Source organism: Geotrypetes seraphini, chromosome 1 (genome assembly GCF_902459505.1).
Source record: "Geotrypetes seraphini chromosome 1, aGeoSer1.1, whole genome shotgun sequence".
Lineage (NCBI taxonomy): Eukaryota > Metazoa > Chordata > Amphibia > Gymnophiona > Dermophiidae > Geotrypetes > Geotrypetes seraphini.
In genome coordinates, this window is record NC_047084.1 from 456,671,016 (window position 1) to 456,685,258 (window position 14,243).

Sequence of the window (14,243 nt, forward strand, 5' to 3'; positions counted from 1 at the left end):
GCAGCACACTAATCTCAGGGCCACGGCTGAAGGGCAACCAAAAATGTGCAGGCGTTGGCATGATTACATCACGTGCATGCATATCATCATCACGTTGATGTCCACACATGCGTGGAGGCCCTTCAGATGGGGCCAGAGCCGCCAGTAGGTGGGGGGTGCTGGAAGAGGAGAGGGTCCAGCGAGGAGATGGGCCAGCGAGGAGCAGAGGCGCCAGCCGACTGCCTACAGGATGTGCCTCTTGCCGTAAGAGGCACATTTATTTATTTATTTAATTCGATTTCTATCCCATCCTCCCAGTAGCTCAGAATGGGTTACAAGCCAGCATTCACAGCGGAATACATTAGGACAGTACAATGACCTGTGGTCTCAAACTCAAACCCTTTGCAGGGCCACATTTTGGAGTTGTAGGTACCTGGAGGGCCTCATAAAAAAATAGTTAATGTCTTATTAAAGAAACGACAATTTTGCATGAGGTAAAACTCTTTATAGTTTATAAATCTTTCCTTTTGGCTAAGTCTTAATAATAATATTGTCATTTATATCTAAAGAGACATATATGATCAAGAAACTGTTTTATTTTACTTATGTGATTGTGATAAACACACCGAGGGCCTCAAAATAGCACCTGGCGGGCCACATGTGGCTACGAGTTTGAGACCACTGACAATGACAATGCAGCACTTAAGCATAAGTTCAGAAGAACGGAGATTGGAGGACAGATTGGAAGGGGGGTATTTAAGGGGATCACATTGGATAGAAAAGTTGACAATGTAGTAACTTGGGTCCAAGCCTGGAAGGGCAGTGACTGTAGGCAGTCTGCCTCTCCTCCTTGCCACTGTCTCATGGCACGCTGGGAATCTGTGTGCCACGGCACACCGTTTGCAATACACTGACTTTTTTTTTTTTTTCAAAATTCTTTATTCATTTTTCATCTTACAAGTACACAATATTACATCATTAAAAACTTTTACACATCGCTTGAATTTCTTTCTATTGTCATCGTAAATACATAAATTTACTCCCTCCCCACCCACCCTGACTTAATAGCTTCACTGCATGCCCCCTAGTACTAGTATTTTGGAAAGAGTAAACAATCAATTCACATCTACCCTTTCTACTCCACTCATTATTTTATAGACCTCTATCATATTACCCCTGAGCCGTCTCTTCTCCAAGCTGATGAGCCCTACCTGCTTTAGCCTTTCCTCATAGGGAAGTCATCCCATCCCTTTTATAATTTTCGGCACCCTTCTCTGTACCTTTTCTAATCCTGCTGCATCTTTTTTGAGATACGGCAACCGGAATTGCACACAGTATTTGAGGTGAGGCCAAGGGCATTATAACATTTTCATCTTTGTTTTCCATTCCTTTCCTGATAATTCCTAACATTCTATTTGCTTTCTTAGCCATCACCGCGCATTGAGCCAGTGAATTGATAGTTGTGTGATGGTTGGATGTCAGCACAGAGGATAAGCAATAGTTCAATTATAGGATATATAAATGACAGATGATTGAATGGTTATAAAGTGGGTGAATGATGGACTATAAAATGGATGAATGATTAGTAACGAGTGGCATGTGCGATGAACATAATACTAGAATGAATGCGTAACCGACAGATTGGTTGTAAGACAGAGGGATGAAGAACTGTGTGTTAACTAAATAATGGATAGACCAGAAGCTTCCAGACTATAGCTACCGTACAGGATGTGGCCCTTGAAGCATGATTTTCTGGTCCTCCACGCTTTTCCTGTCTTCAGATCCAGGTTGTGTTGCAAATATTTTTGGTTTTATTTTGTGAACTCCATCCTACCCCTCTCTCTTCCTGCAGTTCAGGAATTTCAGCCAGTAGACAGCGGTCCAGCCTCAGCAGTAAAAACCTCCAAGAGCCTGAGAATAAAGTGAAGGGGGCAGAAATAATCGTTACCTTCAGAGCCTGGGGCTGCTGAACCTGCAAAAAGTGAATTTGCTTGCCCACCTCTGATCCCAGCTCAGCCTGGCATGAACCTGTCATGGACTGGTCAATAGAGATCACTCCGAGGAAAGGGATGTTATTAGTGGTGTGCCTCAAGGTTCTGTTCTTGGGCCTGTTTTTTTAATAGTTTTATAAGCGATATTGGTGAAGGGCTATTGGGTAAGATTTGCCTCTTTGTGGATGATACTAAAATCTGCAATAGAGAAGACACCCTGAATGGTGTGAATAACATGAAGAAAGACCTAGCAAAGTTTGAAGAATTGTCTGAAATTTGGAAGCTAAAATTTAATGCTAAGAAATGCAAGGTGACGCATTTGGGCTGCAAAAACCTGAAGGAAAGGTACAGTTTAGGGGGTGAAGAACTTATGTGCACGAAAAACACTTCTTCCTCAGGGGTCCGTGAGCCTCTCCTTCTCTCTGTGCCTCTTTCTTCCTTTCCAGCACCCTCCCACTGGTGGCTCAGGGCCCCATCTGGAGGGCCTACGTGCATGTGTGGACGTCGATGTGATGATGTCATGCATGATGTCATCATGTCGACGTCTGAACGCTTCCGGCTGTCCTCGAGCCGTGGCCACATTTAGTGTGCCTTGGCTTCACAAAGTTTGCGAGACACTGCCTTAAAGGATCAATCCTTGGTGTCCAGTCCCTTTTAATCACCTTTTCATGTGATCCTTGGGGGTGGAGGAAGGAAGCCAACTAGTTCAGGTAGGCTAGGCTTGGGGTTTCTCAATTGAGCCAACAGCAAAGGTGCCTCACAGAAGAAAAAGTTTTTAAATCCTTGTCATGTGATCCTTGGGGGTAGAAGAGGGGAGCTAGGTGTGGGAGGCCCTTCTCACCCAGCTGGAAATATACAACTAGGCCCAGCTTCTCTTTTCTCCTTTACCCATTGTTTCTAGGAGTGGATATAATGTCCTGATTATAGTACAGAGCTTAAGAAGCTGCTGTTACTGCTGGAAGTTTTTAGGTATCTCCAAACAGTGTGCTCTGGCCTAGGGCAGCCCAAACTCTCTTCTGCTGTAACTAGTGGGCCTTAGGGCTGGATGGGCTCTCTCCTCACATGTAGGTCTGTAGTTGTGGAGATGGAAGCCAGACAAGAATCTGAACTGTGCACACAAACTGATCCTAGGAGATGTAATCCTCCACCTCGAATATCGCTCCTCCAAACAAGTAGAAAACCTTTCATTTCTCGAAGCGCTATCTTACCAGATCCTAGACCCCCCAAACCACACATGAGAAAGGTCACCAAATTGATATATCAGCCTTCATGACCCAACAGCCCATCTCACATGAGATCCACATCTCAAACGGGGCCTAGCTCTGTTCCCTTTGGTCAGACCACTACATGTATACCTTCAACATCAACTGGGCACAAGGCAAAATCAAACAAGAAACCCAAAGATTGACCTACAATGTGGGAGATAAACTGGTCAAATTATTGACGCTCCCCACTCCCCCCCCCACATTCTGGAATAAAGCAGATTCTATGATCAAAGCCTGTGATCCCAAAGAATTTATATCTCAATCGTGCACGCTATGTGAAACAATCCTGGATGAGTTGGCACCAGTACATACAAGGAACAGAATCAGCAGGTGAGCCGACAAGTGATTCAAGAGCAAACTACTCCTACTCAAAAGGCAATGCAGACAACTTGAAAGAGAATGGAGAAAAAGGAACCAGGACCATATAAAAACAACATGGAGAAGCTTAATCAAACAATACAAGGTTAAACTAAAGGAAAACCGAACTCATTCTACTCCAAACAGGTAGGTTTGGAAGTTCTAAACACAAACTAGTCAAACTAGTAAGAGACTTCATTGACACCAAACCCTTTTAAAATTTGGTCACCAATGGAACCCCCCCCTCCCTCCCTCAGCCATCCAACTAGCAGAATTCTTCAAAAATAAGATCACAACTATCAGGACTACCTTTAATTGCACCCCAAGCCTCCTGGACAAGGTAACTTTACACCCCACAGAAGTAGAGTCCATTGCAGCAGACAGGAAATGGTCTGACTTTCCAACTACACAATGGCCTGATCTGAACCGACTATATAAAAAATATAGCCAAGCAGCATGCAAAATTAACAACTGCTCTCCTTACCTGTTAAAAACCTCCACTCCAAAATTCCAAACTCACCTCATGCAATGGGTACAATTACTGCTCACAGAGGGCTAATTCCCACTGGAACTCAGTGAAATAATCATCACCCCAATAAAGAAAGACCCAAAAGGTGCAACAGATCTTCCAATTACAGACCCATAGCCTCAATATCAATATATATCACACTAATGGAAGGCCTAGTGGTATAATACCTCACAAACTACCTAGAAGACCACAGCCTACTTCATCCCTCACAATCTGGATTCAGCACCAACTACAGCACAGAGACAATACTAGGGTCTCTGCTAGACACAGCCGACAGCACCTAAGCAAAGGCAAGAGGATGCTGGCCATACAACTTGATCTCTCCGCAGCATTTGACCTGGTAGATTATGCCATCCTATTACAAATACTGAACAAATACTGAAGGAATCACAGGCAGGGTACACACATGGTTGCAAGGATTCCTGCAATCTAGAACCTACAGAGTCAAAACAAACAAAGAAAAATCAGAATACTGGTCCAACCCCTGAGGCATACCCCAAAGGTCACCATGACTCCAATGCTGTTCAACCTTTTTGTCGCCTCCCTCAGTACCAGCTTGGGAGATGACCCAGTATATAAATTGAAGACTAGATTACATTAGATTTGACATAATATAATATAATATCATACAGCTACGCAGATATCACCATACTCTTTCCTTTTGACCAACTATCTCCCACCATAACAGAAAAACTGCAAAAGACATTACAAACAGTTGAAAAATGGATGAAAGACCACAAACTAAAGTTGAACACAGATAAAACAAAAGGACAAAACTCCAACCATAACAGAAATAGAAATAAAATCTATCAAATACCCCATACAACCCACCCTAAAACTTCTTGGGGTGATGATAGACAGATGCTACACCAAGCAACTACAAATCAACATCTAGCAGTCCATCACAGACATGCGCAACCTACGACAAATTTGAAAATTCTTCGACATGGAGCTATTCCGACTCCTGGTCCAATCCCTAGTTCTGGGACTTCTAGACTACTGCAACATCCTTTACCTATCCCTGCTATGCCCCGCAGGCATGATAAAACAATTACAGACCATACAAAGCACACCCTCAAACTGATCTACTCACTAAGTAAATATGATCACATCACCACCATATACCTAGATACACACTGGCTCCCAATGCAAGCATGAATATTATTCAAATTTTATTGTCTACTATTCAAAGCCTTGAATAGAGCTGCCCCCACCTACCTGACCAATCACCTTATCTGGAATAAATCAACCAAGCCAAGGAGAATTCAGACTCCATTTACTCATCCCCCAAGAAGATGTACGATGGCCTACTAACAACTCAAGCAGCAAAACTTGACCACCACCTCTCCAATTTACTGATAACAACGCCTGATTATAAAACCCTCCGAAGAGAAATAAAAACCTTGCTATTCAGAAAATTTGTCAAGATAAACTAATGCCGTACCTTAATTATACCCAGACTTGCAAATTTCTGAAGTCACAGTCCTGTAATTAGTACCTAATTTTATTTATTTATTTAAAACATTTGTATTCCACTTTTAGCCAAAGCAGCTCACAATTTTTTTAACTCTCCTGGTAATGTCCAGCTCTCCTGGTAATGTCCAGCGCCCTTTTGTAATCTGCCTAGAACTGCAAGGTTAAGGCGGAATAAAAATCACTAATGTAATGTTTATACCCATGACAAGTTCCATCCAAGACAAGATTCCTCCCCTGATTATAATACTTGTCTCAGGAGAAATTCCTTTATGGAAACTTTCAGGTGAAACTAAAACCAATCATGTAGTATACCAGTGCAGCCACTAGAGGTCACTGCAGGATCCCAAGAGCAGGACTCTAGGGTCTCTCCATTCATCTAAGGCAGTGGTCTCAAACTCACAGCCTGGGGGCCACATGCGGCCTGCCAGGTACTATTTTGAGGCCCTCGGTATGTTTATCATAATCACAAAAGTAAAATAAAACAGTTTCTTGTTCATATGTCTCTTTAGTTATAAATGATAATATTAGCCAAAAGGAAAGATTTATAAACTATAGAGTTTTACCTCATGCAAAATTGTCATTTCTTTAATAAGACATTAGCTATTTTTTCTGAGGCCCTCCAAGTACCTACAAATCCAAAATGTGGCCCTACAAAGGAGTTTGAGACCACTGATCTAAGGGTATATGAAAGAGGGGAGGGGCCTTGGAGTTTACATAGCCAGTATATGACAACATGCCATGATGCCAGTTGCTATATTTGGCTAATTAATACAAGCCTATAAGCAACTGTGTCAGTGTTAGAAATATGACTATAGCCCTAATCATAGAAATTCTCCTCAAACCCCTATTTGTGTCAACAAAGGTACTCAAAATTTATTGAAATTGTAAATATAGCAATATAGCATGTTGACTATGTAAATTCTGATGCTCTCCCCTCTCCAATATACACTTATATATGATTCAAAGGCCTCTCTATTCTATCCTCATCCTTCTTGATCTATCTGCAGCTTTTGACACCATTGATCACTCTTTCTCTCTCTCCCACCACACTTTCAGTGTATGCTAAGGTGGCTCCTCCTCTGCTGCTATCTCACTATCAATCGGTATACCCCAAGGCTCTGTCCTGGGACCTCTCCTTTTCTCCCTCTGTACCCACTCCCTCAGTGCACTGATCTCCTCCCATGGTTTTCAGTGCCAACTCTATACTGATGACTCCCAGATCTACCTCTCGACACCAGATATCTCTACAAGAATCCAGGCTTGTTTCTCAGCCTGCCTGTCTGACATTGCTGCCTGGATATCTCACCGCCACCTAAAACTGAATATGGCCAAGACCAAGTTTCTTATCTTTCCACCTAAACCCACTTTCTGCCTTCCCCCATTCTCTGTTTCTGTGGACAGCATTCACATCCCCCCTGTCTTGTCTGCTCGCAACCTCGGGATCATCTTTGACTCCTCTCTCTCCTTTTCCACTCAGATTTTTAAAAAACCCGCTAATGCTTGTTGCTTCTTCCTCTATAATATTACCAAAATCTGACCACTCCTTTCCGAGCACACTACCAAAAAAACCCCCCTTATCCACACTCATCACCTCAACTTGCTTCTCTCAGGTCTTCCGCTCAACCATCTCTCTCCTCTTCAGCCCATCCAAAATTCTGCTGCACAACTTATATTCTGCGAGAGCCGCCATACTCACATTACCCCTCTCCTCAAATCACTTCATTGGCTCCACATCTGTTTACGAATACAGTTCAAACTAGAGAGTTGGGCGGGGACAGAAATCCCACCCATCCCCGCCCGTCCCCGCCAGGATCCTCTCCGTCCCCACCCGTCTCCACCAGGATACCCTCCATCCCCACCCGTCCCCGCAAAGAATTCCCTCCATCCCTGCCCGTCCCAATAAAAAGCAGCAATTACTTCTGACGAGATCATCAATTCCACAGTTTCTTTTGTGTTTGCGCTGCTGTTTTCCTTGTGGAATCTCTTTGGTGGAACCCTTTTTTTTGTTTTCTGTTCAGGTAATTAACTTATAAACCCCCTCTTTTACTAAGGCTGACGTGTCCATTATATTTTATGGACGAACCCTGCTTCCAAAGCCTTCCATCCCCGTGGGAGTCCCGTGGGCCAGAGGGGGTTCCCCGTGAGAGCCTCGTGGGTTAGGGGGGATTCCCGCGGGACCCCCGCGGGACCCGCTGGATTCCCGCGATCCCCATTCCCATGCAGACCTCTAGTTCAAACTCCTCTTACTGACCTACAAGTTATTTCATTCGGCAGCCCTGCAATATCTCTCCTCACTTATCTCCCCTTATGTTTTTCTCCCACAAACTCCGTTCATCAGCCAAGTCCCTCCTATCCGTAACTTTCTCCCCCACTACCAATTTCTGACTCCGTCCATCCTATCTTGCTGTGCCATATGGCTGGAACAGACTGCCCGAGTCATTACGTCAAGTTCCATCACTAGCAGTATTCAAATCTGAGGCTGCTTTTACCTCCTAGCTCCCACTGTCCCATAAGATATCTATGACCATTTTACCCTGTGAGAAACTCCCCAACCCCTATTTGTACTGTTTGTCCATCTAAACTAGATTGTAAGCTCTTCTATGCAGGAACCATCTATTACATGTTAAATGCACATGTACAGTGCTGCGTACGCTTTCCAGCATTTTAGAAATGATACATAGTAGTAGTAGATTTTACTGCGTATAGGTACTTATAGATACAGGGCAAAAGAATCAGTCAGTGACAAATTACACAGAAAGGTATGTTCAGGTTTCTTCTTATTGATGGGCCACTTGTTTTTTTTTTCCTCTCAGGTTTACCACTCATGAAGTAGAGATCAGGATCAGTGCACTGACTCAGAAGATCTAATGAGTGAGAGAAGGAGCTCAAATGAGTATAACACACTCCAAATGACTTAAGAATATGAGCTCAGAGAGTGACAAAGCCTTCAAATCAGCGTGACACACTGAGAGCACTCTGAAATGACTGTGACACACTCCTAATGAATGAAAAAAGGGGCTCAGAGAGAGCCTTGAAATGAGGGCACACACTCCTTCTCTCCCGGACATATCACTTTCCTGAGGCAGGTCTCCATCTCTCCCCCCTAAGAACTCTCTCCTTAGGCAGATCTCCTCCTCTCCCGGACATAACACTTTTTTTTTAAAAGGCAGATCTCTCTCTCGGATGGCCGGCTCTGCGACTCCTCCTCTAGGTGGGACAGGTTCATGGTGTCAGGTTTACGGAAGCGATTAAAGCAGAGCACAGGGAGCACTGGAGACTGAGACGGGGGAGGAAGCGAGGGAAGCTCCGGGGAGAGAGAGACACAGCGGACGGCATCAGGATCGGGATGTTCTCTCGGGGCTCCCGCAGGCGCCGCTCAGCCCGGGGAATGGTGAGTGGGAAAGGGAAATCGGCAAAATGCCCTGCGATCTGCGCTCTTTGTATCTGAACGCCAGGCCAGTATCTTGGTCCTGAGCCTCACTCCAAATCCTGCACTTTTGTCCCATCTTCCCCCTCCCTCTAATCCACTCATCCCAGTACCTGCCCCTTCCATCTTAGAACGAGCGTAGCCCTGGACTGGTTCAGGATTCTATTTTGCTGCTGGTTGGACTGGTTTTAGCCAGCTGTTTAAAACACATCTGGTTGGGTGACAGGGTGGAGAGCAACTCAGTGAGACGCCTGACCATCAGCTCCAGGAATAGCTGTCGAGGTCAGCAAGTGCTGGTCCCCCATGTGTTCACCAGGTCTGCTCCAGTGGTTTCCTCCTCCATGTTTCTCTAACACTACGCCCCTGAGGGAATGTCTCACTTTCTCTGGGACATCTGCATACATGAGGACCATTTCACTGTGCGGGATGTGCTGCCTTGTATCTCTGGCTGCGGGTGCTCTATGTGGTGTTCCCATAAATCCCTGACACTTCGCTATTGGGGACACTCTTACCAAGAATTCTTGAGATCAGGGCTGTGGAGTCGGTAGATAAATGTTCCGACTCCGACTCCTCAGTTTTTTGTACTTCAGACTCCGACTCCGACTCCAGGTACCCGAAATTTCCTCCGACTCCGACTCCACAGCACTGGTTAATTTTCAGATCGTTAAAATGGAATGTCAAGTTGAGAGAAATGAGCATTTTCAACACCACCTTCTTTTTGCTTTTAATCAAGGTTCTAAGGCCGCAGAAGCTGCTCGCAACATTTGTGCTGTGTATATAGTGGGTGCTATAGTTGAAAGAATCGCTCGTGATTGGTATGCCAAGTTCAGAAATGGAGTCGGTAGATAAATGTTCCGACTCCGACTCCTCAGTTTTTTGTACTTCAGACTCCGACTCCAGGTACCCGAAATTTCCTCCGACTCCAACTCCGACTCCACAGCACTGGTTTATTTTCAGATCGTTAAAATGGAATGTCAAGTTGAGAGAAATGAGCATTTTTGACACCACCTTCTTTTTGCTTTTTTTTTTTTTTTTTTTATTATTATTTATTTAATTTTATAGATATACATTCATACAATATGTATATGAGAAAGAGAGATTAAACACATTAATTAAAAAGAAAAAGGAAAAAGAAGAAAACTAAACAACTTCCAATACAATATAAATCATCTCTCAACAAAAAGTCCACATTATTGGAAAAGCAATTCACATTAGTAGGGCCTTATATTATACAGAAATTTATAATACGAAAATGCAGTGGTACTTCTTCAAATAAATGAAAACTAGACCTTATTCCACTGTGGGAGCACTGGACAGCATTACCCCTTTAGACTCAAGAAAAAATCGTAATTGGGGGGGATCAAAAAAAAATATATGAATGTTGATCCAACAAGATCAAACATTTGCACGGATATCTGAGTTGAAACTTAGCCCCCAAAGTTAATACAAATTGTCTCATTTCCAGGAACTGTTTCCTTCGGGATTGAGTTAATTTAGATACATCCGGAAACATGGAAATCTTTGAGTCCATAAAGGTCACCTCTTTAAGCCTAAAAAACAGCCTAAGAAGTGCCTCTTTATCTTGCTGAAAAACAAATGTCACCAGAAGTGTAGAATATGAGATGACTTCATCCTCTGAGGTTTCCAAGATTTTCGTAACATCCATAGGGCTTAAATTAGCTGAAGCCTCAGTTTTAGAAGCCTTCTTTGAAACTGGAAGGTAATAAACTTTGTGTAATGGAGGAAAACCATTCTCAGGATATTTAAATATCTCTTTCAGAAATTTGTAGAATAAATCTTTAGGCGTCATTGCTAAAGTTTTAGGAAAGTTAAGTAATCTTAAATTCAACATTTTAGTATAATTTTCCAAATTTTCTACTTTCCTTACCAATAGCAATTTGTCCTTCATTAAAATAGTCTGTGTTAATTGAATGCCTTGGACCCGTTGATCCAGGCAATCCATCTTTTCCCCCTGAGTTTTTATTTCCTCCTGCATAGAGTTAATCTTTATATTATGTGCATTTACCAAAGGAAGAGTTCCTGCACATAATTTGTATAGTGAGTCTAAAGCAGTCCAGATAGATTCCAGAGTGAATTCAGTTGGCCTTACCAGTGGGGGGACCGATGGAATTTGTCCCCCAACCTCTGATGCCAACTCTGCCTTCTCCAACGCTGAAGTCTCTGCCTGAGCAACCAGGGATACCGGTGAGCCCTCCAGCTCTCTCAGGGTGGATCCTTCCTGTCCCTGCAGAGCCGCCGTAGTTCCCTGGTCTCGCGGCTGTTGGGGAGGCTCGGGTCCTGCAGGGCTAAGTGAGATATCACTCCCGATAGCCGAGACCTCCCTCTGCCTCGGCTGAGCCGGTTCGCCCCAGGGGGAAGAAGAGAACATAAGAACATAAGCAGTGCCTCTGCCAGGTCAGACCACAGGTCCATCCCGCCCAGCAGTCCGCTCCCGCGGCGGCCCAAACAGGTCACGACCTGTCTGTATCACCAGAAGGGGCTCCCTTGCCACCTTGGTTTCTCATTTAAGTCCTGTCTTCCTATCGAGGTCCTAACCCTCCGGTCTTGCACATGCACGACCTGGTTTGGTTTCTATACTCATTACCTGGTTAGTTTTCTATACTTGTGTTACATCCCAGCTCCTCCCTCAGTATCCCATGATCCCTTTATCCTTCAGGAATCCGTCCAATCCCTGTTTGAATCCCTGTACCGTATTCTGCCTGATCACTTCCTCCGGTAGCGCATTCCAAGTGTCCACGACCCTTTGGGTGAAAAAAAACTTCCTTGCGTTTGTTCTGAACCTATCTCCCTTCAGTTTCTCCGAATGCCCCCTCGTACCTGTTGTCCCCTTCAGTCTGAAGAATCTGTCCCTATCCACCCTCTCTATGCCCCTCATGATCTTGAAGGTCTCTATCATATCTCCCCTGAGCCTCCTCTTTTCCAGAGAGAAGAGCCCCAGCCTATCCAACCTCTCGGCGTATGGAAGCTCGAAATCGTCTCCTGTCTTCTCGGGGTAAGTTCAGCCTGCCGGGCTGTGGCAGCCGCCCTTCCCCTTCTTTTCGGCATATCGAGCCGACTCACGGGGGACGTGCGATCGGCGAGGAAAATAGTAAACGCAGGAGAACCGATAATGAGCGTCCTCACTGCACCGCGGCCATCTTGCTTCTCCTTCTTTTTGCTTTTAATCAAGGTTCTAAGGCCACAGAAGCTGCTTGCAACATTTGTGCTGTGTAAATAGTGGGTGCTATAGCTGAAAGAATCGCTCGTGATTGGTATGCCAAGTTCAGAAATGGAGTCGGTAGATAAATGTTCCGACTCCGACTCCTCAGTTTTTTGTACTTCTGACTCCGATTCCAGGTACCCGAAATTTCCTCCGACTCCGACTCCACAGCCCTGCTTGAGATAGTGGCTCTTTGGGATGGTGTCTCTCACCACATTTCCTTAAGACCGCTGCACCTGGGAACATTTTCTGTCCCTGAGTGCTGCTCCCTAAACTTTGATTCCCAGTGCTAATTTACCCACATTCCATTGACTGAATAATCAGTTTTTGTGCATGCAGAAGGAGTATTTTAAGCCCTAGCTTCTAAATTTCTTACATTGATAGATAATTTATCAGTATTACCAAACAGGCAGAAAACAATGCAGACATTGGGAATGCTTTGTTAACAATGTGGAAGCTTCTGGGAACTAGGTAGGCCTAATAGATAGGAGCAAGGCAAACCATAGAAATATAGTTCTTATTTCCTTGTTGAGTGCTTAAAAAAAAAATCAGGACTACATATCCCTTCATGCAGTGGGATAAAACCAGGAGGGGCTCAACTTGTCTCCCTAAACATGGTGCTATATTGGGATATCTTACCCTGTGCCTGTTCCACCTGTGGGATGTTATACACTGTGCCCCTGTGACTGTTCCACTTGTGTGATTTCTTAAATGTGCCCGTGAGACTGTTCCACCATGTGGAGACTGTTTTGCCATGTGCCCTTAAATCCACAAGACTGTTCCACTTGCAGGATCTCTTACCGTGTGCCCCCATGTACCTGAATCAGCTGTACCTGAGGAGGTACCCACCATTTCTGGAATATGCTGACTTTGATTGTCAGAGGTGCCATGATTATGTTTGAGAACTGGCAGAGTTTGACTCATTGTCATAGACTGGCAATAACTTGTAGGTTCAGTGGGTGACTGGTATGAATGATCATGGCATAGACTTTTGTCAATTTTTTTTTTTTTAATGGGACATTTTTGCAATGTCTTTTGACTTGACCTGGAAATGAATGGGTTGAACCAGGTCGGTACTGACACTTGAATCATGGGGAAGAGAAGATATTTTGGATTTCTTCAGCTGTAGCTCATGGTGAGTTACACACAGGTACAGAACCTGCGATGGGGAATTTTGTCTCATCTCTGCTGTTCTGTCTGAGGAAGGCAGAGTGAGTCAGAATCCGACAAGGGTCATCTCATCTTAATTTCTGCATTACTGCATTTCTGGCTGTCTCTTGTAGTTTTTTGTTCCCTTTCTGGTTTCACTGTCTTTCTTTTGTTTTGTTTTTTCAGGACAAAGCCCAGTAGCCTCCTGAATCTTTAATGCCTTTTTCACTCTTCTCATGTTACTCTGTTGTTTATGTTCTGTTGATTTTGTTAGCTTCCCCTTGTTACCTGCAGAGTGTAGAGAGAAAGCATGAGACCACATATGCAGTGCCATCAGGATCCGGTGTGGGACTGTTATGAAATCTGGTCAGGAGATACAGCTCTCTGGACCAGACAGGATGGTAGATGTCATCTGAGAGCAGCCCGTAGGGAGACAGGTAGAAAGTTAATTCTTCCCATTAGAAAGAGGCTGGGAATGGAAACCTTTGGTGAAGCAGAGCCAATATTCCAAATCTCCAAACAGGGTATATTCTGTCTGCACAGCTCATATTCTGAATATTTGTGTTGTATTACGATCCTTTGGCGTTTCATTATACAGTTGACCCAAATAACCTCTGCCTGTAACCTTAACCTTATAGATCAGGGGGCAGATTTTATGGTTTATTCACTCGCCAGTCCTTGGATGCCCCCTATGCTCATTCCCTGACTCAGGATGTAATCTTTTTCCAATTGGTTCCTCACCCCTAGAAGCAGAGAATTTTGGGGAGGCTGTTTACTCTGAACAGTAAGTCTCTACTACTGAAAACGGGCTCTGTGTGGACCTTTGCAGAGCATATTACCTTTCTTGCTG

The 14,243-nt window shown here is 44.2% G+C and overlaps 1 protein-coding gene across 2 annotated transcripts in view; it reads left to right on the plus strand.

Annotated features, from left to right (window-relative positions):
* Positions 1-8,862: 8,862 nt before the first annotated feature.
* Positions 8,863-14,243, plus strand: part of PRICKLE3 (prickle planar cell polarity protein 3) — an 80,659-nt gene continuing 75,278 nt past the window's right edge. The window contains exon 1 of one of the 2 annotated variants that reach the window (XM_033922107.1): positions 8,863-8,988. In XM_033922107.1, the coding sequence (XP_033777998.1) occupies positions 8,944-8,988 (45 nt within the window). In that variant the 5' untranslated portion in view covers positions 8,863-8,943. Of the gene's footprint in view, positions 8,989-13,340; positions 13,380-14,243 lie in introns of those variants that run through there. The other variant, XM_033922116.1, reaches the window with a different exon arrangement.